This window comes from Pseudophryne corroboree, chromosome 12, assembly GCF_028390025.1.
Source record: "Pseudophryne corroboree isolate aPseCor3 chromosome 12, aPseCor3.hap2, whole genome shotgun sequence".
NCBI classification, from domain to species: domain Eukaryota; kingdom Metazoa; phylum Chordata; class Amphibia; order Anura; family Myobatrachidae; genus Pseudophryne; species Pseudophryne corroboree.
The window spans coordinates 105,210,172-105,232,192 of NC_086455.1; the positions used below are offsets into that span (position 1 = coordinate 105,210,172).

At 45.7% G+C, this 22,021-nt stretch overlaps 1 protein-coding gene across 1 annotated transcript in view; it reads right to left on the bottom strand.

Moving 5' to 3' along the window:
* The window catches only part of TTC6 (tetratricopeptide repeat domain 6), a 660,756-nt gene that overhangs the window by 104,067 nt on the left and 534,668 nt on the right, over positions 1 to 22,021 (bottom strand). Inside the window, exon 21 of the mRNA XM_063947843.1 lies at positions 6,631 to 6,782. Coding sequence (XP_063803913.1) covers positions 6,631 to 6,782 — 152 coding nt within the window. The remainder of the gene's footprint in view (positions 1 to 6,630; positions 6,783 to 22,021) is intronic.

Genomic DNA, 22,021 nt, shown 5'->3' on the forward strand with positions numbered 1-22,021 from the left:
TTTTTTCGAAGGAGTATCATCATTTCTGCCATTACCTTGGTAAAGACCCTCGGTGCCGTGGACAGTCCAAACGGCAGTGTTTGGAATTGGTAATGGCAATCCTGTACCACAAATCTGAGGTACTCCTGGTGAAGATGGTAAATGGGGACATGTAGGTAAGCATCCTTGATGTCCAGGGATACCATGTAATCCCCCTCCTCCAGGCTTGCAATAACCGCCCTGAGCGATTCCATCTTGAACTTGAATTTTTTTTATGTATGTGTTCAAGGATTTCAAATTTAGCATGGGTCTCACCGAACCGTCCGGTTTCGGTACCACAAACAGTGTGGAATAGTAACCCCGTCCTTGTTGAAGTAGGGGCACCTTGACTATCACCTGCTGGGAATACAGCTTGTGAATTGCCTCTAGCACAGCCTTCCTGCCTGAGGGAGTTGTCGGCAAGGCAGATTTGAGGAAACGGCGGGGGGGAGACGCCTCGAATTCCAGCTTGTACCCCTGAGATACTACTTGAAGGATCCAGGGATCCACCTGTGAGCGAGCCCACTGATCGCTGAAAATTTTGAGGCGGCCCCCCACCGTAACTGGCTACGCCTGTGGAGCCCCCGCGTCATGCGGTGGACTCAGAGGAAGCGGGGGAAGAATTTTGATTCTGGGAACTGGCTGACTGGTGCAGCTTTTTCCCTCTTCCCTCGTCTCTGTGCAGAAAGGAAGCGCCTTTGACCCGCTTGCTTTTTTGAAGCCGAAAGGACCGTACCTGATAATACAGTGCTTTCTTAGGCTGTGAGGAAACCTGAGGTAAAAATTTTTCTTCCCAGCTGTTGCTGTGGATACGAGGTCCCAGAGACCATCCCCAAACAATTCCTCACCCTTATAAGGCTCTATGTGCCTTTTAAAGTCAGCATCACCTGTCCAGTGTCGGGTCTCTAATACCCTCCTGACAGAATGGACATTGCATTAATTCTGGATGCCAGCCGGCAAAATATCCCTCTGTGCATCCCTCATATATAAGACGACGTCTTTAATATGCTCTTATGTTCGCAAAATAGTATCCCTGTTTGACAGGGTCACAGACCACGCTGCAGCAGCACTATCTGCAGGTCTCAGTCTAGTACCCGAGTGTGTAAATACAGACTTCAGGATAGCCTCCTGCTTTTTATCAGCAGGTACCTTCAAAGTGGCCGTATCCTAGGACGGCAGTGCCACCTTTTTTGACAAACGTGTGAGCGCCTTATCCACCCTAGGGGATATCTCCCAGTGTAACTTATCCTCTGGCGGGAAAGGGTACGCCATCAGTAACTTTTTAGAAATTACCAGTTTCTTATCGGGGGAACCCACGCTTTTTCACACTTCATTCACTCATTTGATGGGGGAACAAAACACTGTCTGCTTTTTCTCCCCACACATAAAACCCTTTTTTAGTGGTACTTGGGTTAATGTCAGAAATGTGTAACACATTTTTTATTGCCAGGATCATGTAACGGATGTTCCTAGTGGATTGTGTATATGTCTCAACCTCGTCGACACTGGAGTCAGACTCCGTGTCGACATCTGTGTCTGCCATCTGAGGGAGCGGGCGTTTTTGAGTCCCTGATGGCCTTTGAGACGCCTGGGCAGGTGCGGCTGAGAAGCCGGCTGTCCCACAGCTGTTACGTCATCCAGCCTTTTATGTAAGGAGTTGACACTGTCGGTTTATACCTTCCACCTATCCATCCACTCTGGTGTCGGCCCACAGGGGGCGACATCACATTTATCGGCATTTGCTCTGCCACCACATAAGCCTCCTCATCAAACGTGTCGACACAGCCGTACCGACACACCGCGCACACACAGGGAATGCTCTGACTGAGGACAGGACCCCACATAGCCCTTTGGGGAGACACAGAGAGAGTATGCCAGCACACACCAGAGCGCTATATAATTTAGGGATTAACACTATATTGAGTGAATTTTTCCCAATAGCTGCTTGTATATACAATATTGCGCCTAAATTTAGTGCCCCCCCTCTCTTTTTAACCCTTTGAGCCTGCAAACTACAGGGGAGAGCCTGGGGAGCTGTCTTCCAGCTGCACTGTGAAGAGAAAATGGCGCCAGTGTGCTGAGGGAGATAGCTCCGCCCCTTTTTCGCTGACTTTTCTCCCGCTTTTTTATGGATTCTGGCAGGGGTATTTATCACATATATAGCCCTGGGACTATATATTGTGATATATTTGCCAGCCAAGGTGTTTTTATTGCTGCTCAGGGCGCCCCCCCCAGCGCCCTGCACCCTCAGTGACCGGAGTGTGAAGTGTGTATGAGGAGCAATGGCGCACAGCTGCAGTGCTGTGCGCTACCTTGGTGAAGACCTCTTCTTGCTTCTGGCTCTGTAAGGGGGACGGCGGCAGTGGTGTGCGGTGAGGTCAGTGGCTGGTGAGGCACTGCAGCCATAATGTCCATCGAGTCCCGCCGAAGACTCCTATCGCTGCCAAGCCAATGCCAGCTACCGCTAATGGCTACTGTCCCATTGTGGGGGGGTACTGTATCTAGGGGGCCAGTGTGTAGGGTGGAGAATGTGTGTCCCTGGAACCGGAAAGGGGGGGGGGGGGGGAAGAGGTAGTAAAGTGGGTAGTGTATGTACCCGCTGGCCTGAAGGGGTACTGTATGTTCAGGAGGACGGGGGTGTTAGTTAGAATGGGTTGTGTACTGTGAGGCATGGAGCACAAGCTCTGTACACTCTTTTTGGAAGCAGGGGGCCGGATGGGAGCAGTAGAAGTGCACAGCAGGGGGCAGAATGGGAGCAGTAGTAGTGGTGGAGAGCAGGGGGCATGTTGAGAGTAGTAGTAGTAGTGAGGAGCAGTGGGGGCAGGCTGGGAGTAGTAGTTGTGAGCAGTGGGGGCAGGCTGGGAGTAGTAGTAGGGAGCAGGGGCCCAACTTAGTGTAGTAGTAGGGGGAAGGATGGAAGTAGTTGGGGACATGATTTGAGCAACAGTAGTGCAGAGTAGGGGGCAGGCAGGAAGTATTAGAAGGGTGGGCAGGAATAGGAGTAGTGGTGGGAAGAAGTGGGCAGGATGGCAGTGGAAGGCACTCGGTGAGCATAAGTTAGAAAAGGATCTCACCTTCTCTTTGCAGCTCCCGAGTCCTGGCTGCTTCCTTCATGCTCACACAGGACGGACACTCGGACAGGTAATGGGTTCCGCTCCTCTGGTAGCTGAGATCACACTCGTCTATTCCCTGGGGAGCTTGAACACGGAGGCGGATATGGCCTGCGATCAGGTTGTGGAGGTTGGTGGCGCCGCACCTCCGCACCAGCTTTATAGCCTGCATGCCTGGATGCAGCAGTGCCTGCCTCATCATTGCAGCCCACAGACATTCCCCTGAGCTGGCGCTGTGTGTGACAGTCGGCGGCGGTTGGTTCTAAATCGGAGTGAGTGAAGGGACCTTCTGACATCACTAGGGGAGGAGACACATCACCAGGGTACAAAGTACCCTCGCGGGCTCGCTCCTCTCGCCACGCTTCGGGCTTGGTGGCTCACTCGCCACCGGGTTACTAAAGGTAATAGTTTGTGGCGCAGATAGTAGAGGAACTATCCCGCTGGCCTAGCTCTTCCCCATTGTCGTGCCTCCTCCCCCTGACGTAAACTGTCCCTTAAGGCCTGTACACACTGGCCGATATATCGGCCGTTCTTTTGAATGGCCGATATATCTCGGAACCCTCGGCCAGTGTGTACGACCGATACGTCTGTAAACTCCGTCGTTCACAGACGTATCGCATCAGCCCCGCAGCACAGCCAACGGCCAATATATCTACCGTTATATTGGCGCGTCGCTGTGTGTGTACGGGCGGTCGACCAATCGCCCGTATACATGCTGCGGCGGACAGCGGTGATTGACAGCTGAACTGGGCGGGCGTGTGTACACGCCCGCCCAGTTCATGACGTCAGTCCCCGACGGATCGGGCAGTGTGTATGCTGAACACACTGCCCGATCCGTCCATAGATATATCTGCAGATCAATTGATCAGCAGATATATCTTCTAGTGTGTACCGACCTTAAGGCCACTTGAATCTAGCATCTACCAGTCGGCAGGACCTCCCATGCAGCTGTGTTCTCCCTGCTGCTGGGTAATGCTGCTGATTTATACTCCAGCGGGGAATGGCAGGGGGGGGGGGGGGGGGATTCGGCAGCCGCTGATGGCAGCCACACATGTAAGCTGGAGGGGAGGGGAGGGGGGTTGTTCGGCAGCCACTGAATTAAGCCGGGCGACGGCGGGGGAGGGGGGATTCGCCAGCCACTGATTTAACCCGGGGGGAGGGGGATTCGGTAGCCGTACATGCAAGCTGGGCGTGGGGGTTGGGAGGGTGTTCGGCAGCCGCTGATTTTTGCGGAGGAGAGGGGGGGAGATGAGGATTCGTTAGCCGCCGCCGCAGCACATGTAAGCGGGACGGGACGGGCGGGGGGTTTCGGCAGCCGCTGATTTAAGCCGGGGGGGGGGGATACGGCGGCCGCACATATAAGCCGGACGGGGAGGGGGTTCGGCAGACGCTGATTTAACTGGGGGAGGAGGGGGGGGGGATTCGGTAGCCGCACATGCAAGCCGGACGGGGCGGGTGGATTCGGCAGCCGCACATGTAAGCCGGAGGGCGGCGGGGTGGCTAATACGTGTGGCAGCTGGCACGGGGAAGGGGGGATAATTGGTGCTGCTTAGCTGGACCGGCCCATCTGCAGAACAGCCCTTCCCACTGCCCAGTTACATCTGTTCTAGTGACAGGGGCGTGCTTTCATATGGGCTGAAAGCACGCCCCTGTCAAAGAGGCGCTTCCAGAGATGCCGCTTACATGGCTATTTTTAATGGGCATTTACTGCCCGATGCTTCGCCCCGCCCCCCGCTTCCAGCTCTTTTACAACGAGAACCGGAGGCACCGAGAGCGGTGCCTCCGATACACATTCACACATCTTTACACACAAAAAAATAATTTAAATAATATAAAGGCTGTGTCATGAGTATATTCTTTATATAATTTGAATCATTACTGACAAGGGGAGGCACTGCCTCCCCTGCCTCCCCTGACTGCACGTCCCTGGACGGCGGCGCGGCTCCGGGAACGAACACCAAGGCCAGTTCCATGCGGTCGATCCCTCTGGAGCTAATGGTGTCCAATAGCCTAAGAAGCCCAAGCTAGCTGCAAGCAGGTAGGTTCGCTTCTTCTCCCCTTAGTCCCTCGCTGCAGTGAGTCTGTTGCCAGCAGGTCTCACTGTAAAATAAAAAACCTAAAATAAACTTTCTTTCTAGGAGCTCAGGAGAGCCCCTAGTGTGCATCCAGCTCGGCCGGGCACAGAAATCTAACTGAGGCTTGGAGGAGGGTCATAGTGGGAGGAACCAGTGCACACCAGGTAGTCTAAAAGCTTTCTTTTAGTTGTGCCCAGTCTCCAGCGGAGCCGCTATTCCCCATGGTCCTTACGGAGTTCCCAGCATCCACTAGGACGTCAGAGAAATGAAATATAGTATCATGATTGCTCCAACTGAGTCTGTTATATAGTCCCAATAGGATCAGTAATAAGTGTGATTTTATATGTTATACTGTGTATTTTAGTTAATATGATGGATTGAATGAACAGGTACCGGCTAATTGACAGCCATAAATGGTATAAATACCCTAATAGCACACTTGCCAAGTCACCTTTGAAAAAGCTGTAGTACTTGCAGCAAAACGCGTCAGTGCCACCCTCGGTCACTTTCACAAGACTGGTTGCTGCCTCTTATGTGCCCTGACCAACACTGGATCTCTAAATTATCTGCAGAATCACATTGGTGGACAAATTGCATTTGGAGCTTATTCAACACTCAATCCACATTAAAGACACTGCACTCTAGTGAGGACCATGGACATTGCCAACACGCACAAGGGACTTTACATGGGACTGTACCTCCAGCGGTGCCATTGTGGTAATGTTACATTATTGGGACTGTGACATCAGTCTTTTTTCACTGCAGTCCAGTTTATAATTAATAGGAACGGACACTACATTTTGTGCAGCTTAGATTACTGTGACCTTTTATCACTGTTTTAAACTGTTCTTTATATGTACCTTTATTAAATGTGCAACTTTTCATTCGAACCATCTCATTTTATTATTATTTCATTGTTATTATTATCTAATTATTTGCGCTGCTACCTTATGTTTTTTCTTGTAATTTCTGTTTAAATTGGGACAGACTAATCCCAATCTTGTAGCAGCAGCATTAGAACAACAACACCTGTTTGTGCCCAAAACTAGTTTTTCAACTTGTGCACTAAATTCCCACCCAGCATCACACATCCAGATCCTCTATATAAATATATAAACTTTTGCACACCCACATATACAACACTGATAGCTGTCAGACACACATACATGATGGCTCCCACCAATAGCAATGATGGACCCCATATACATGGGGATATCTGTAAAGCAAACCATGCTTGAACAAAAATAGCATGGCGCCACACAGAAGCATTTGGTCAAGGACTACACTTTTATGCCATTAAATGCCATTACATTGATACAACAGAAAAATGCATTTTTACCTAAGGTAGACATCCCTGTTGGATTTTCATACATTCATTGTACACGGTCATACAACAGTAAGTAAATATACATTGTTAAACATCTTACCTTGTTTTTCTTTGCCTTCATTTGGATTTTTCCTAAGAGGATCATCAAGGCTGGCAGTGGTTTTACTTCAAGTGCAGAAACCAAACATTCAATGGCACTGTTGTATTGCTGCTGGAAGGAGTGGACCAAGGCTTGCTGTACTGGTGAGGAACCTGGGAGTATATAATCCATGTTAGCACCACATGTTTAGGCATGGTGTGCACATGTATCAAATCATTATTCTTTGATTCTTCTTTGGCCTTTCCTCTATGACGGTCTCCTCCAGGGCTGTTGCTAGGGGTGAGCAAGTGATGCCATTGCCAAGGACGAAGCACCATTGCTACTCCCTGCCACCTGCAACCTATACAGCTGCCTGGAGCATCTTTCGGATGCTTCGGGAAGTACTGTACTACATAATGGTGCAAGAAGCCCTGCCCCCTCAGCATGATGTTATGATGTCCAGTGTTCATTACACTATGGCCAAGGGCATAGCTACCATAGGTGCAGGGAGTGCAGCTGCTATGGAGCCCATATTTGAATGGGGCCCTCCTACCCTGTCAGAGTTACATATATTATATACATTTTTCATAATTGGGTGGCCCTTACATACTTTCAACTTGGAATATTACTGTAGGTATTAGTTGCACAGGTTCTATACAAATTTCCAACAAAACCCCATTAAGTTTATTAGTAGAAGAATTATTCTTTTGAGTGAATTGGGGGGGGGGGGGGGGGGGGGTGCGCTACCACAAGCAAATATATGGCAGTTTTAAACAAGGAAGGAGAAGAAAGGGTTAATTGCCCTATAGTGGTGCACAATAGTAGACATTAATAAAACATAACCCTTATTATATCAATACACAGGATAAAAACTAGCGAAATATAGAGTAAAATCAAAGAACAGTGAAGACAACAAGAAAAGAATTGTGCTTAAAATATTATTCTGTGCACTGGATGCCTCTGTAATTTGTCATTATTAAATTTATTAATACAAAAATGTGTCCATGTCTGTTTGTTCCATGCCCATCTGAAACTGTATTATTTTAATAATTGCTGTGTTTGGAGTATTCCCCTTTCAGTGTATTCTACCAAGAGAAAGAATGATACATTATAGATACATAATTGTCACATACAATTCAAATGTCTCTATATTTCAAATTGCATGTATTGTGTGTCTCAGGGTGAATTCTTCTTTCCTTTGTGGCAGTATTGCATCAAAGATCACATCAGTGCCAGGCTCTATTCATAGGTATCCTCATCCCTATTCACGCTGGTGTTGTTACTACTGTCTATTGTTAATCAGTTCCATATAGGATCAGCACTGCTGTAAATACCACCCTTATTAGGGTTCTGTAAAAGGATCCACTAATTTAATTGAGGGTATAATGTAATAATAATAATAATAATATAGCTGGTATAACACCTGAGGATATGTATTATTATACCCAATGGTGCTGCCAGCGCCGATGGTATGGTATTCTTATATTCCTGTGACTATATACCGTCACACTACCAACATTAATATTGATCACTCAATTTATAGTCCCCCCAGAGACAACACAGGTATTACTATCGCTTAGAAAGGCAACATTCATATCTATTAGGAATCGGATTATGTATAACGTTTCACTAACTGTGGATATTCTTATGCTTGATAGCACCTATTCCAGCGATGGTGTGGCATAAATACATGTGTTTTCTATATCTAGCATTTTTATTTCACCAATACATGGATAGTGATCTCCATTAATAGGGTCACTGCAGTTATCAGTATTTGCTGGGAGAAACAATATGAATATAGCTGCTATTGAATCAATAGTGCTTCTAATAGTGTCACTATAGTTCTATTCTACTTATATTAATGTGCTCTTTCTTTCCTTTAAGTAGATATGCAAATTATAGATCCCCTCCGGGATTTAAAGCACAAAATAGTTAATATATTTGATAGTGTTTATAAAGCGCCCTTTGTATAGTCACAGTTTATAATCACAGCCTTAGCCGTGTGATGCTTTGGAATTTATGATAACCTATTATGCCGCACTTTTCTAGATACACAATTAATATATCCCCTATCAGGGATTATTGACAGATAATAGTTTCAGAGTGAGTATTCCCTATATTGACATTGATATGAACTGTATTTCAAAGGTGATTTGCCTCTGATAAAGTGGATAGCGAAACGTGCATCAGGCTAGCTGCGCACGGGAGATGACCTCTGCAACAGCAAATGTATTACGTAATGTGATTTAAGTTAAATGTGTGTCCACAATCCCGAGGGGGAATTACTGTCTATATGCCCATAGGAGACCATTAAATTACAAGTGTGATAGGACTGTACAGAGAACGCTGTCAATCACGGCAGCGGTAGGGTTACCACCTCATCCCTTTAATTCTGGACACATATTAATTACACAGGTTCTGTGGCTGATTAAAACCAGGTGAAATGGAGTCTTGAAGTCAGCCAGCCACAGAACCTGTGTAATTAATATGTGTCCAGAATTAAAGGGATAAGGTGGTAACCTTAGGCAGCAGTGCTGTGCCCTGAAACCCGTAGGGGAGTCATCATAGGTGCTTGAAAACGTCGATTACGGCAGTGTTACTGTGCCTTAAACCCTGGCGGGGTCATTTATGGCAGCGGTGCGGCTCTCTGAATCCCGGAAGGGAACTATTGTATGTTGAGAAAGTGAAACACAATTCATATCAACATCAATATAGGGAATACTCACTCTGAAACTATTATCTGTCTATAATCCCTGATAGGGGACATATTAATTGTGTATCTAGAAAAGTGCGGCATAATAGGTTATCATAAATTCCAAAGGATCACACGGCTAAGGCTGTGATTACAAACTGTGACTATATAAAGGGCGCATGATAAACACTATCAAATATATTAACTATTTTGTGCTCTGAATCCCAGATTTGAATATCTACTAAAAGGAAAGAAAGTGCACATTAATATAAGTAGAATAGAACTATAGTGACACTATTAGAAGCACTATTGATCCAATACCAGCTATATTCATATTGTTTCTCCCAGCAAATACCGATAACGGCAGTGACCCTATTAATGGAGATCACTATCCATGTATTGGTGAAACAAAAATGCTAGATATAGAAAACACATGTCTTTATGCCAAACCATCGCTGGAACAGGTCTATGAAGCATAAGAATATCCAGTTAGTGAAACGTTATACATAATCTTAATAGATATGAATGTTGCCTTTCTAAGTGACAGTAATACCTGTGTTGTCTCTGGGGGGACTCTAAATTGAGTGATCAATATTAATATCAATGTTGGTAGTGTAACGGTATACAGTCACATGAATATAAGAATACCGTACCATCGGCGCTGGCAGCACCATTGGGTACAATAATACTAATCCTCAGGTATTATACCAGCTATACCCTCAATGAAATTAGTGGATCCTTTTACAGAACCCTAATAATACCCCTTTCACACCAGCACCTCTAAACACGGGTTATTGGCACATGAACGCGCATAACCCGTGTTCATGTGCGGTATGAAAGGGTACCGGGGTTGAAATACCGGGTCCAGTGACCCGGTATTTCAACCCTGCTCTTGATCAGAGTTGAACCCGTGTTCAACTCGGCTCACTGTGCGGTGTGAACGGGAGCCGGGTCAATGCGCCCCGGCTCCCGTTCACTCTCTATGTACAGGCAGCGCTTGGAGATCATGTGATCTCTAGCGCCGCCCCTGCCGAGTCACCGCTGACGTCAGCAACCCGGCAATACGCCGGGCTGCTGACTGCAGTATGCAAGGCGTCTTACCTGGGAATGTCCCTGCATGATCCCGAGACCGTATTCCCGGGTAAGACCCTGCATTTTTGGTGTGAAAGGGGTATAAGGGTGGTATTTACAGCAGTGCTGATCCTATATGGAACTGATTAACAATAGACAGTGGTAACAACACCAGTGTGAATAGGGATGAGGATACCTATGAATAGAGCCTGGCACTGATGTGATCTTTGATGCAATACTGCCACAAAGGAAAGAAGAATTTACCCTGAGACACACAATACATACAATTTGAAATATAGAGACATTTGAATTGTATGTGACAATTATGTATCTATAATGTATCATTCTTTCTCTTGGTAGAATACACTGAAAGGGGAATACTCCAAACACAGCAATATTTAAAATAAATAATACAGTTTCAGATGGGCATGGAACAAACAGACATGGACACATTTTTGTATAAATAAATTTAATAATGACAAATTACAGAGGCATCCAGTGCGCAGAATAATATTTTAAACACAATTCTTTTTGTTTTCTTCACTGTTCTTTAATTTTACTCTATATTTCGCTAGATTTTATCCTATGTATTACAGGGTGAGTATCCCATATCCAAATATTTCGAAATACGGAATATTCCGAAATACGGAATTTTTTGAGTGAGATAATGAAACCTTTGTTTTCTGATGGCTCAATGTACACAAACTTTGTTTAACACACAAAGTTATTACAAATATTGTATTAAATGACCTTCAGGCTGTGTGTATAAGGTGTATATGAAACATAAATGCACTCTGGGGCAGATGTATTAACCTGGAGAAGGCATAAGGAAGTTATAAACCAGTGATAAGTGCAAGGTGATAACGCACCAGCCAATCAGCTCCTAACTGTTAATTTACATATTGGAGCTGATTGGCTGGTATGTTTATCAACTTGCAAATATCACTGGTTTATCACTTCCTTATGCCTTCTCCAGGTTAATACATCTGCACCTCTGTGCTTAGATTTGGGTCCCATCGCCATGATATCTCATTATGGTATGCAATTATTCCAAAATACGGAAAAATACGATATCCAAAATACTTCTGGTCCCAAGCATTTTGGATAAGGGATAGTCAACCTGTAATATAATAAAGGTTATGTTTTATTAATGTCTACTATTGTGCACAACTATAGGGCAATGAACGCTTTCTTCTCCTTCCTTGTTTAATACTTTTTACTTGGAGTTTGCAATATATCTAGATATGCCCCTGGACCTGCTCATTGTAATGTGGTATAAAATGAACTGGAGGCCATTATAATGTTACATAATATGAACTGGGGACACTGTATGTATTAATGTGAATTGGGGTACTGTGGTGCATACTGAGTACTGACAGCGTACAGCGTGAAATAATGTGAACTAGGGCACTATTATGGTTCACAAAATACACTAGGGTACTACAATGGGGCCTAACATTAACCAAGTAACTACTAGGGTTCAGAAAAATAATTAGGGCATTAATATGGGCCGTAAAATGTACAACTGCTGTGGAGAGGTGTCTCTCTTGAAGCATTGGGTCAGGGGCCCCTTCAAAATTTTGCTATGGGGCCCACAAAGTTCTAGCTATACCCCTGACCATGTCACTGGTCTCCACCCATTCTTACATTTACCAATGAACCATTTATGTCCATCCTGTATTGGGTATGACAAAACATTATTATGATAAAAGCTTTGACTTCCTTTTTTAAAAATATAATCATTAGCAGTTTTCATTCCTGCATATCTTTTATACTGTAAAAAACTTGCACTGACTCACAAATTACTGTATTCTTTTTATAATGCTAAAGAAAAAAAGTAGAAATTATGCGTAATACCTACTGTATGCTCACAGAGGGCCTAATTCCTATTAGATTTTCTAGGCTATGGAACTGCTGTTAGCAAGTGAAGCTGCCGCCCAGGAATGACCAGAGACACCCATCAAAGCCATCACAAACTCAATCACAACAATCACACAATCACGGTCTATACTCAAGAAAGAGGAACATAGCCCTATGGATACGCAGTAGTGAAGCACGAGCCATGTATTTGTATTTATATGTACGGGCTTGAGGTTATTGGCAGGTACTCGCCCCAAAATCGTCCATGTACATTTTGCTAACCATTCCCCGTTAACTCCCAGTTGTCACTTTCTATCAACCACTCTGTGATATGATCTTCATTGCGAGTGAAATCACAGCAGCACCTTTGCTCATGCGCATTGCGATTGCAACACATGCGCAGTCTGATGATAGATGCTCTGTTGCGTGATAATCCGAAATTGCGTACAATCTTGAATTAGGCCCATAAAGCATGGCATTTACTATCATTCCAATTTGCTAGCCTAGCCCTATAGCCTTACATGTAGGCAGCGTGTACTACAAAGAGTGATGCAGTGGAGAGACACAGTGCATAATTGATAGAGACACGCAAGCATATTGTGCTCAAGGAGAGGCTGACTACAGAATATCAATGACTCAGCTAAAGCAAACATTAAACTGTAATTCTCTTTAGGTTAATTATAGATGTTGTGTTCTAATCTCAAATGCTGACAGCAAGGACACCAAACGTGCAAGTTATATGCGTGGTAGAAAGTGGAATTCCGTTTTCTGTCTGTGGTGTCTTTTAATCACTGAAAGACAGAGCAATCATGTATAGGAGACTGACACTGACGACTTGCTCCTGACACTGGGCTTATTTCAAGTTTGTACACAAATGCAATTGCCATTTTCTAGACTACAGAACTGCTAAAGTTACCAAATGAAGCTGCCGCCTAGAAATGATGAGATGCCCACTGTTGACATCGCAAACTCATTTGCAGTTGCATACACATTCACAGCCTATATGCAAAAACAAGGAACCCTGAGGTTAAGGATTGGCCTGTGGTTACGCAGACTGGAACAGCAGTAGCGATGTAGACACCATGTTTTTGCAGATACAAACTCGCAGCTGATGGCAGATACATGCCCCCAAAACAGCCATGAAACGCCTGCATTTCTCCAACCACTTCCCGTTAACACCTCCTAATGGTCATTTCCTGTCATTAACTTCTCCATGAAATCCTCATTGCAGGACTACAGCACATGCGCAGTCTGACGATAATTGCTTTGTTGCGTGAACATCAGGCATTGCATACAAATTTGAATTAGACCCGTCACCGCCCCCGAACGCCAGTTGCCTGCCAATCATTTTGCAATAGCATCCTTCCGGGATGTGATCGCATAATGAAAATATGTTTTGGATCATATAGCCTTCATCATGCTTCTGACGAAGGCTATATGATCCGAAACATGTTAAGCAAGTGACGTCTTTATCTTGGGGAAATCTAATGCTCGAAACACCATGTGCCAGGGAGTGGAAGTATCCGAGACTTCTGGAACCTTGACCCAACAATACCTGGGAGGGTAATTGGTGATTCCTGATGCAAGAGTGAGACAACTTATCCACTGATGGTTTTAACCTTGTTTTTATGTGACTGTAATGTTTGAATAAACCCCCTGTTCATGTGTATCATTATTGCACTATGATCTCCTTTTTCTTGTCTTGAGATAAGAAATATCTGTGGAAATATCTGGACGAGATCTTGAAGAACAAAATCATAAAGTGTGGAAAAACATAGATAAGGATGGGGGACTCACTGATATTTTAAGTAAGGACATTTCTGTTATGATTCCAGTACTCCTGACCGGAGGAGATCTCATGGCAATGGCCAGAGTACTGCAAGGGAATGCTGGTTACGGGAGCTGGAAAGACTCGTTGCCCCTGGCGCCCTAACTCTATTGTCTCACCCGTGCTATCGGAAATCCCTTGCGAGACTATGGTTTCTTGAGCCCCTGGCAGCCACGTTTGAAAGGCGGATTATGTCTGCCCAACTCCGGTGCCCCCCGGTCTTAGTGAGAGACAAAGGGAAATCCGAGGCAGGATGATGACAAGAGGACCTCTGACTGACAACAGGCCAGGGGCAACAAGCTAACTAACCAAACCAGAAGTATGCGCGGAAAAACCGCCAGATAAAAGGACAACCAAAATCCACTAGTCCGTTACTCCTACCCAGCACCGCTGGATACCAGAGTGGATCTGTGGGAGCGGAATCCTCCGCAAAAGCTCCGAAACACAAATAATAAATAATAAGTAATAAAGCGGCCAAGCCGCAACACACGGCTACGCCGTGACTCACGAACACCACTGGATGTTTAAAGGTGCTCAGTCAGGACTCCAGGAACAGATGACGACTTCCGAGTACAGGACAACTGAGGACCGGAACGACCGGGTACAGCAGGACTGGAAACACTCTCAGCAAACAGATACAGCATGCAGGAAGCTATTACCGGCGTCTGTGAGAAGCCCTGGGAGTGTACTTAACAGGGAGTCCTCCAATCAGCTGTTTAGAGGCTGATTGGACTAAATGCCGTGCAGCTGCCTTGCTGCACGGCCAGGAAACAGGTGCCCTTATTAATTTAAATGGACCCAGCAACGGGGAACGCGGTCCGCCAGTGGCGTCCCCGTTGCTAGGGTCCGTGCGGCTCCGTGCGCCCGGCGTCTAGCGTTGCCAGGGAGCCGGCGGCTGTACGCGCACGGCGTCCCTGGTTGCTAGGTGCCGGGCCGCACCGACGAACGGACCCCGGCGCCTAACAGTACCCCCCCCCTTGAGGAGGGGTCAAGGAACCCCTAAAGCCAGGTTTCCGAGGAAATTCACGAAAAAATGCCCTCTTGAGCCTCGGGGCATGGAGGTCCTTTTTCAGGACCCAAGACCTTTCCTCTGGACCATAGCCTTTCCAGTGCACCAGAAAATAAAGCCGACCCCGGGACAATTTGGAATCGAGAACCTTCTCCACCAAGAACTCCTGATGTCCCTGTACATCTACTGGTGATTTCCCCTGAGAGATCTTCCGAGGAAATCTACTGGAAGAAACGTATGGTTTCAACAGGGAGCAATGGAACGTATTTCCGATCCGGAGAGCTCTTGGTAAACGTAACCGGAAAGCAACTGGATTGATTTTTTTAATAATATGAAATGGTTCAATAAATTTGGGGCCCAATCTGGCTGAGGTTTGTCGAAGTCTAATGTTACGAGTCGACAACCATACCCTGTCTCCCACCTTAAAAGTGCAAGGACGCCGGAGCCTGTCAGAAAAATTTTTCTCTCGAAATGCCGCTCTTCTGAGAGCAAGGTGCACTTTTTTCCAAATGACTCTGAGATGAGAGGTTAAGGTTAGCGAGGAAACAGAAGAATGTTGAAAAAAAGAATTAGCTCTGGGGTGAAAACCAAAAACTGAAAAGAATGGAGACACATTAGTGGAGGAATGACAAGAATTGTTGTAAGCAAACTCCGCCAAAGGAAGAAACTCGGACCAATCATTCTGGAGTTTGGCTGAGTACAAACGCAAATACTGTTTTAATGATTGATTAACTCGCTCGGTCTGCCCGTTGGATTGGGGATGGTAGCCGGATGTTAAAGACAATTTCATCTTTAATGAGGCACAAAAAGACTTCCAGAATTGTGCAATGAATTGTGGACCCCGATCAGAAACAATATCAGTGGGCAACCCATGAAGTCTGAAAACATGGCGGAGAAACAAAACAACCAATCCCTGGGCAGATGGCAGTCGGGGAAGAGCAATGAAATGGGCCATCTTGCTAAAACGGTCCACTACCACCCATATGACTCGGAATCCGGCTGACAGAGGGAGGTCTACCACAAAATCCATGGAAATATGAGACCATGGCCTGAGAGGAACATTTAAGGGCATAAGTTGCCCGATAGGCAAGGAACGGGGAACCTTATGCTGTGCACAGACCTGACAAGAAAAAACAAACTCCTTAATGTCTTTAGAAAGACCACGCCACCATACTGAGCGGGAGACTAATTCCAAAGTCTTAGAGATCCCCGGATGCCCGGCAACTTTGCTATCATGAAACTCAGTCAAAACAGTAGCTCTCAAAAACTCAGGGACGTAAAGACGACCAGCAGGAGTATTTCCAGGAGCTTGATGTTGAAGCTGCTTTAACTGGGTAAATAAATCTTGTGTGAGGCCTGCCCAAATGACTGAAGACGGAAGTATGGGAGTAACAGGACTGTTATTATGAACTGGAAGAAAACTGCGTGACAGGGCATCCGCCTTGGTATTCTTGGAACCTGGCCTAAAAGTGATAATAAACTTGAAACGAGTAAAAAATAAAGCCCAACGAGCCTGCCGGGCATTCAGCCGCTTAGCTGATTCGATGTACTGAAGATTTTTGTGGTCAGTCAATACTGAAATGGTATGTGTTGCTCCCTCAAGCCTATGCCTCCACTCCTCGAAAGCCCATTTAATAGCCAGTAACTCCCGGTTACCAACATCGTAGTTGGATTCAGCGGATGAGAATTTCCTGGACATAAAGGCACAAGGATGTAGTTCCAGAGAGTCCGGATCCTTCTGAGATAGGATAGCCCCCACTCCAACCTCCGAGGCATCAACCTCAACAATGAAGGGCAATTCTGGGTTGGGATGTCTGAGGACTGGAGCTGAGACAAAAGCTTGTTTCAAGGCCTGAAAGGATAACTCAGCTTCACGTGACCAGTTGGTAGGATCCGCTCCCTTCTTAGTCAGTGCCACAATGGGAGCAACCAGGTCGGAAAAAGAATGAATAAATCTTCTATAATAATTCCCAAACCCTAAAAAGCGCTGAATTGCTTTTAAGTTGGTGGGTTGCGCCCAACTAAGGATGGCTTGGAGCTTCTTAGGTTCCATACAGAATCCCCGAGGGGAAATAATGTACCCTAAAAAGGATACCTCCGTGACATGAAACTCACACTTCTCCAGCTTGGCATATAGATGATTTTCACGTAATTTTTTAAGAACCTGACGCACCTGGGTAACATGTTGTTCAATTGAATCAGAATAGATCAGGATGTCGTCTAAGTAAACGACCACGAATCTTCCTAGAAAATCACGGAGCACATCGTTAATGAGATCCTGGAAAACTGCCGGAGCGTTAGACAAGCCGAACGGCATCACCAGATACTCGTAGTGACCCGACTGAGTACTGAAAGCCGTCTTCCACTCATCTCCCGACTTGATTCGAATGAGGTTATACGCTCCCCTCAGGTCAATTTTAGAAAAAATCACAGCCGAACGCAGCTGATCAAAGAGGACAGAAATCAGCGGCAGAGGGTAAGTATTTTTAACTGAGATCTTATTCAGGGCTCTAAAGTCAATGCAAGGTCTGAGTGATCCATCTTTTTTCTCCACAAAGAAGAAGCCTGCACTTAAAGGGGATTTAGATGGCCTGATAAATCCTTTCCCTAGGCTCTCCTTAACATACTCATTCATGGCCGCAGTTTCTGGCCCGGATAATGCATATAACCTTCCCTTTGGCAATGTGGCACCAGGAATTAGCTCAATAGCACAATCATAAGGCCGATGGGGAGGCAGAATGTCCGCATTGCCCTTGGAAAACACATCAACAAAGTTCTGGTATTCCACGGGAATGAGTTCGGGAATGGCAGCAGCTATTCTGACGGGAAACGTAATACATTCCTTATTACAGATGGTACCCCATTGTGAAATCTCCCCCGACTGCCAATCAATGATGGGATTATGAAAGGCCAGCCAAGGGTGACCCAGAACCACTGGAACTGCTGGGCAATGGGTAAGGAAAAACTCGATCTTTTCGGAATGAAGAGCTCCTACCGTAAGTAGTACAGGGGGTGTACAGAGGGAAATAACCCCATTGGACAAGGGACTCCCATCTAAACCATGCATGGTGATACACCTACCCAAGGCTAACTGAGGAATACCTAAGGCCTTGGCCCACGTTAAGTCCATAAAGTTCCCTGCAGCTCCACTGTCAACAAAAGCCGACACCGAAGAACTGAGGCTGCCAAAGGAAACTTTAGCTGGGACTAAAAGGGAGTTATTCGAGGAGATAAGCTGCAGACCAAAGTGAACCCCCTCACAATTCACTTGGTCGAGGCGTTTTCCCGACTTGTTCGGACAATTACGGGCAAAATGTCCCTTACCCCCACAGTACAAACAAAGACCAGAGTTTTGCCTTCTGGCTCTTTCTTCTGGAGACAGCCGGGAGAGACCCATCTGCATGGGCTCCTCTACGTCCTCAGGAATGGAAAATACACATGGAGTACACCCGACAGGTGCTCCTTTTTCAGCCCTCCGCTCTCTGAGACGACGATCAATCTTAATAGAAAGCTCCATGAGTTTATCGAGAGTCTCAGGAGCGGGATACTGAAGGAGACTGTCTTTTATAGACTCTGATAAGCCGAGGCGAAACTGACTGCGCAGGGCTGGGTCATTCCAGCCACAGTCGTTCGACCAACGGCGAAACTCTGTACAAAAAACCTCTGCAGATTTCTACCCTGTCTGAGAGCGCGTAACTGACTCTCAGCGGATGCCTCTCTATCAGGGTCATCATACAAAAGCCCTAAAGACCCAAAAAAGGCGTCTACTGACAACAACGCCGGATCCTCTGCTTTTAAACCGAATGCCCAGGTCTGAGGATCCCGCTGGAGCAAAGAAATAATAATTCCGACCCGCTGAGATTCAGTACCTGAGGAGATCGGTCTTAAACGAAAATAAAGTTTACAGGATTCTTTAAAATTAAAAAACTCCTTCCTATCACCAGAAAAACGGTCAGGCAAGTGCATTTTTGGTTCAGGGACTACCCTCGGGGAAGTTCGTAAAAGATCTTCCTGCGACTTCACCCGAAGGGAAAGATCCTGAACCATCTGAGTAAGTTCTTGAATCTGGCTGACTAGGAGCTGACCAGGATTTGGCCCTAAACCTGTGGGATTCATGAGGCCGATAACTCTTACAAAACTGAATAAGTAAAAAATTAAACCCTGTTTAATATTAAGTTTTGGTTTGGCCGGTAATAATATTATGATTCCAGTACTCCTGACCGGAGGAGATCTCATGGCAATGGCCAGAGTACTGGAAGGGAATGCTGGTTACGGGAGCTGGAAAGACTAGTTGCCCCTGGCGCCCTAACTCTATTGTCTCACCCGTGCTATCGGAAATCCCTTGCGAGACTATGGTTTCTTGAGCCCCTGGCAGCCACGTTTGAAAGGCGGATTATGTCTGCCCAACTCCGGTGCCCCCCGGTCTTAGTGAGAGACAAAGGGAAATCCGAGGAAGTGTCAAAGTCAGAAAAATGTCTTAATGCACACTGCCATATTTGCACCGCACACTGGTCCGTGCTGCGCGTGCATACGCTCTCCCGTGGAAGCGCATACTCGCAATAGCGTGCACTCGCACGCGCAGTATGCGCATTTACGGTAGAGTTTATGTGATCGTAGCGTGCGACTCATTCGTTACAAAAGTTCACAATTAATGTCGTTTATAGATCATGTTCCCCTCAATAGTTTCTGTAAGTTTGGTTTAGATAGAATGTCCCTGAGCGGAGGAATCCCTCTTTGTATTGCACGAAGGGTCTGACAGGAGTCATACAGCAGTGTTTGGTACCCATCGGAAGAGTATTTAATTAGCAATATTCCGGTGTTGGTTTGGAGCGTATTAATCGCTCGTGCGAATAGTTATGGACATAAGAAGTTTATGTCCATTTCTATTATTTACCCATACTCAGGTATGCGGCGGGAAACCCAGTTCCCCACCCACCTGAGCTGTTGGAAATCGTCACAGCCCACCTGTATGAATCACCCTATGACCTTTGGTTACAGTACAGGGCCGAATTCCTGTGTCCAATAAACTGTAGGATTGTAGGACCAGGAGATTGCATTGTGTGTGGGGCATAAATAGGCAGGCCGACCACATCCAGCTCTCACTCTCTCATCAACGGTTATCTGCTGATAATCGGGAGCTGGATATCGAGGCGCAGGCGATCATACCCTTTGTGCGTAAGTTCTCTCCGTAATCATTGTCTTTCTGTGAGCCAATTCCTCTCTCTCCCTCTGTGTCTATTTCTCTCTCTCTATTTTCTCTTTTCTCTCGTAACTCCCCTAGACTAAACTTTATAGTATTGTATTGTATTGTGTTAGGCCAGGATAGTATTGTAGTTTATCCCTTAGTTAGGTGTTTGGTTAGGAAGTCTTTGTTATATTGTAGTGTATCATTTGTACTGTGTTACTCTTTTACAAGTATACTAGATATAATACAGATAATAGGCTTTGGAACCCTAAAACAGTATCTGTGTATTTACTATAGTGTTAAGTGTTCACTTGAGCGTCGGTGACGCTCAAACAGCTTTGTAGGTAGTCAGGCTACACAAAGTTGCATTTACACCCTGTACTCACATTAAAGGTATTCTGTGTGTTTCGTCGGTATAAGGTTTAATATCAAGGTATAGTGTTGTGAGCGTCTGCATCGCTGGTGACCTCCTCGTGGTCTCGAGTGTATGCTACGCCATAGCGAATCATTCCCCTAGACATAACCAATAACGTGTCCTGTGATCGCTGGGCCGTGAGCGAACGTGACGCTTGAGCGTCTCGCCTACGGCTGAGCGATCGTTACGCAAATAGCGTACCATTACGGTATTTCTTAAGTAAACAGCGTACAGTGTTCTTAGCTTCATAAGGGTTGTTTATACGACATAGGAATTTAGCATTGTCAATTGGGGACTCGTCCGATCCTTTTCACATCTGCACTAGGTAGATCAGCAGACATTATCCCCCAGCAAAAGGGTGGGAGGTTGTCTCGCAGTTGCTGACGGGATAAGCGTCTGCTTCACTTAGGTAAAGAGTGCTGAAGGAATCCGGTAACCGGAAGTAAGAACAAAACGCTTGTCTTTTAAAAACTGTTTATTTGTCTTTTGTCTTGCGTACGCACGCATATATCTGCATTTCTGTTCCATTTTTCGTATATCACTATTCCTGTTTGCCAAATTTTATAGTTGATAGAAAGTGCTAAAAGGAGATTTGCTGTTATTTAATAAATAGAGGTAATAGTTAAAGAATAGAACAACACACGGCTTGTCCGAGAGACGAGGCAGCCAGTGTGCAGTGTGGATTGCGGTAGATGATCAGGGATCATCTACATTGATAAAATATATATTGTGTTACGGTGGATCCTTTGCATTGCGTACACGTGTCGCTAACAAAGACTAGCGTACGCAATCCGAAAGGCAGACGCACGCAGCGTACATTACGCAACGTAGCGTCTGGTTACGCCCACGTAGCTCAAGTTGTGATAAAGTTGAATTAGCGCAAAAGCGATAAGTAGCGCAAAAGCGATAAGTGGCGCAAAGGCGATAAGTAACGCACAGCGGTAGATAACGCGACGCGGTAAATAACGCAAATCTATTTTTGGAAAATCTGAAATTTAGTTTAACAGATCCTGCTCCTAATTGGTAACACTCTTGGCCTGAAGACAATTTCTGCGCAGAAATAGATATAGAAACAAAAGTGTACATGTGTTGAGTGAGTGTGTTTTGTATACAAAAGTTTATATAACTTTAAGGTGGAACCAAAAGGAAAGTCGGGTACTCGTTAAGGAACATACGTGTAAGTGACATATACGGTGGCCAGGGAGGCATCTCTGGTTAAATAATATTTGAGCATTAGAGTATAGCGGACCATAAGGTAACAAGACCAGGAGGTCATAAGGTAACAAGACCAGGAGGTCATAAGGAACAAGACCAGGAGGTCATAAGGTAAAAAGGTCCGCTATAAAAGTCCA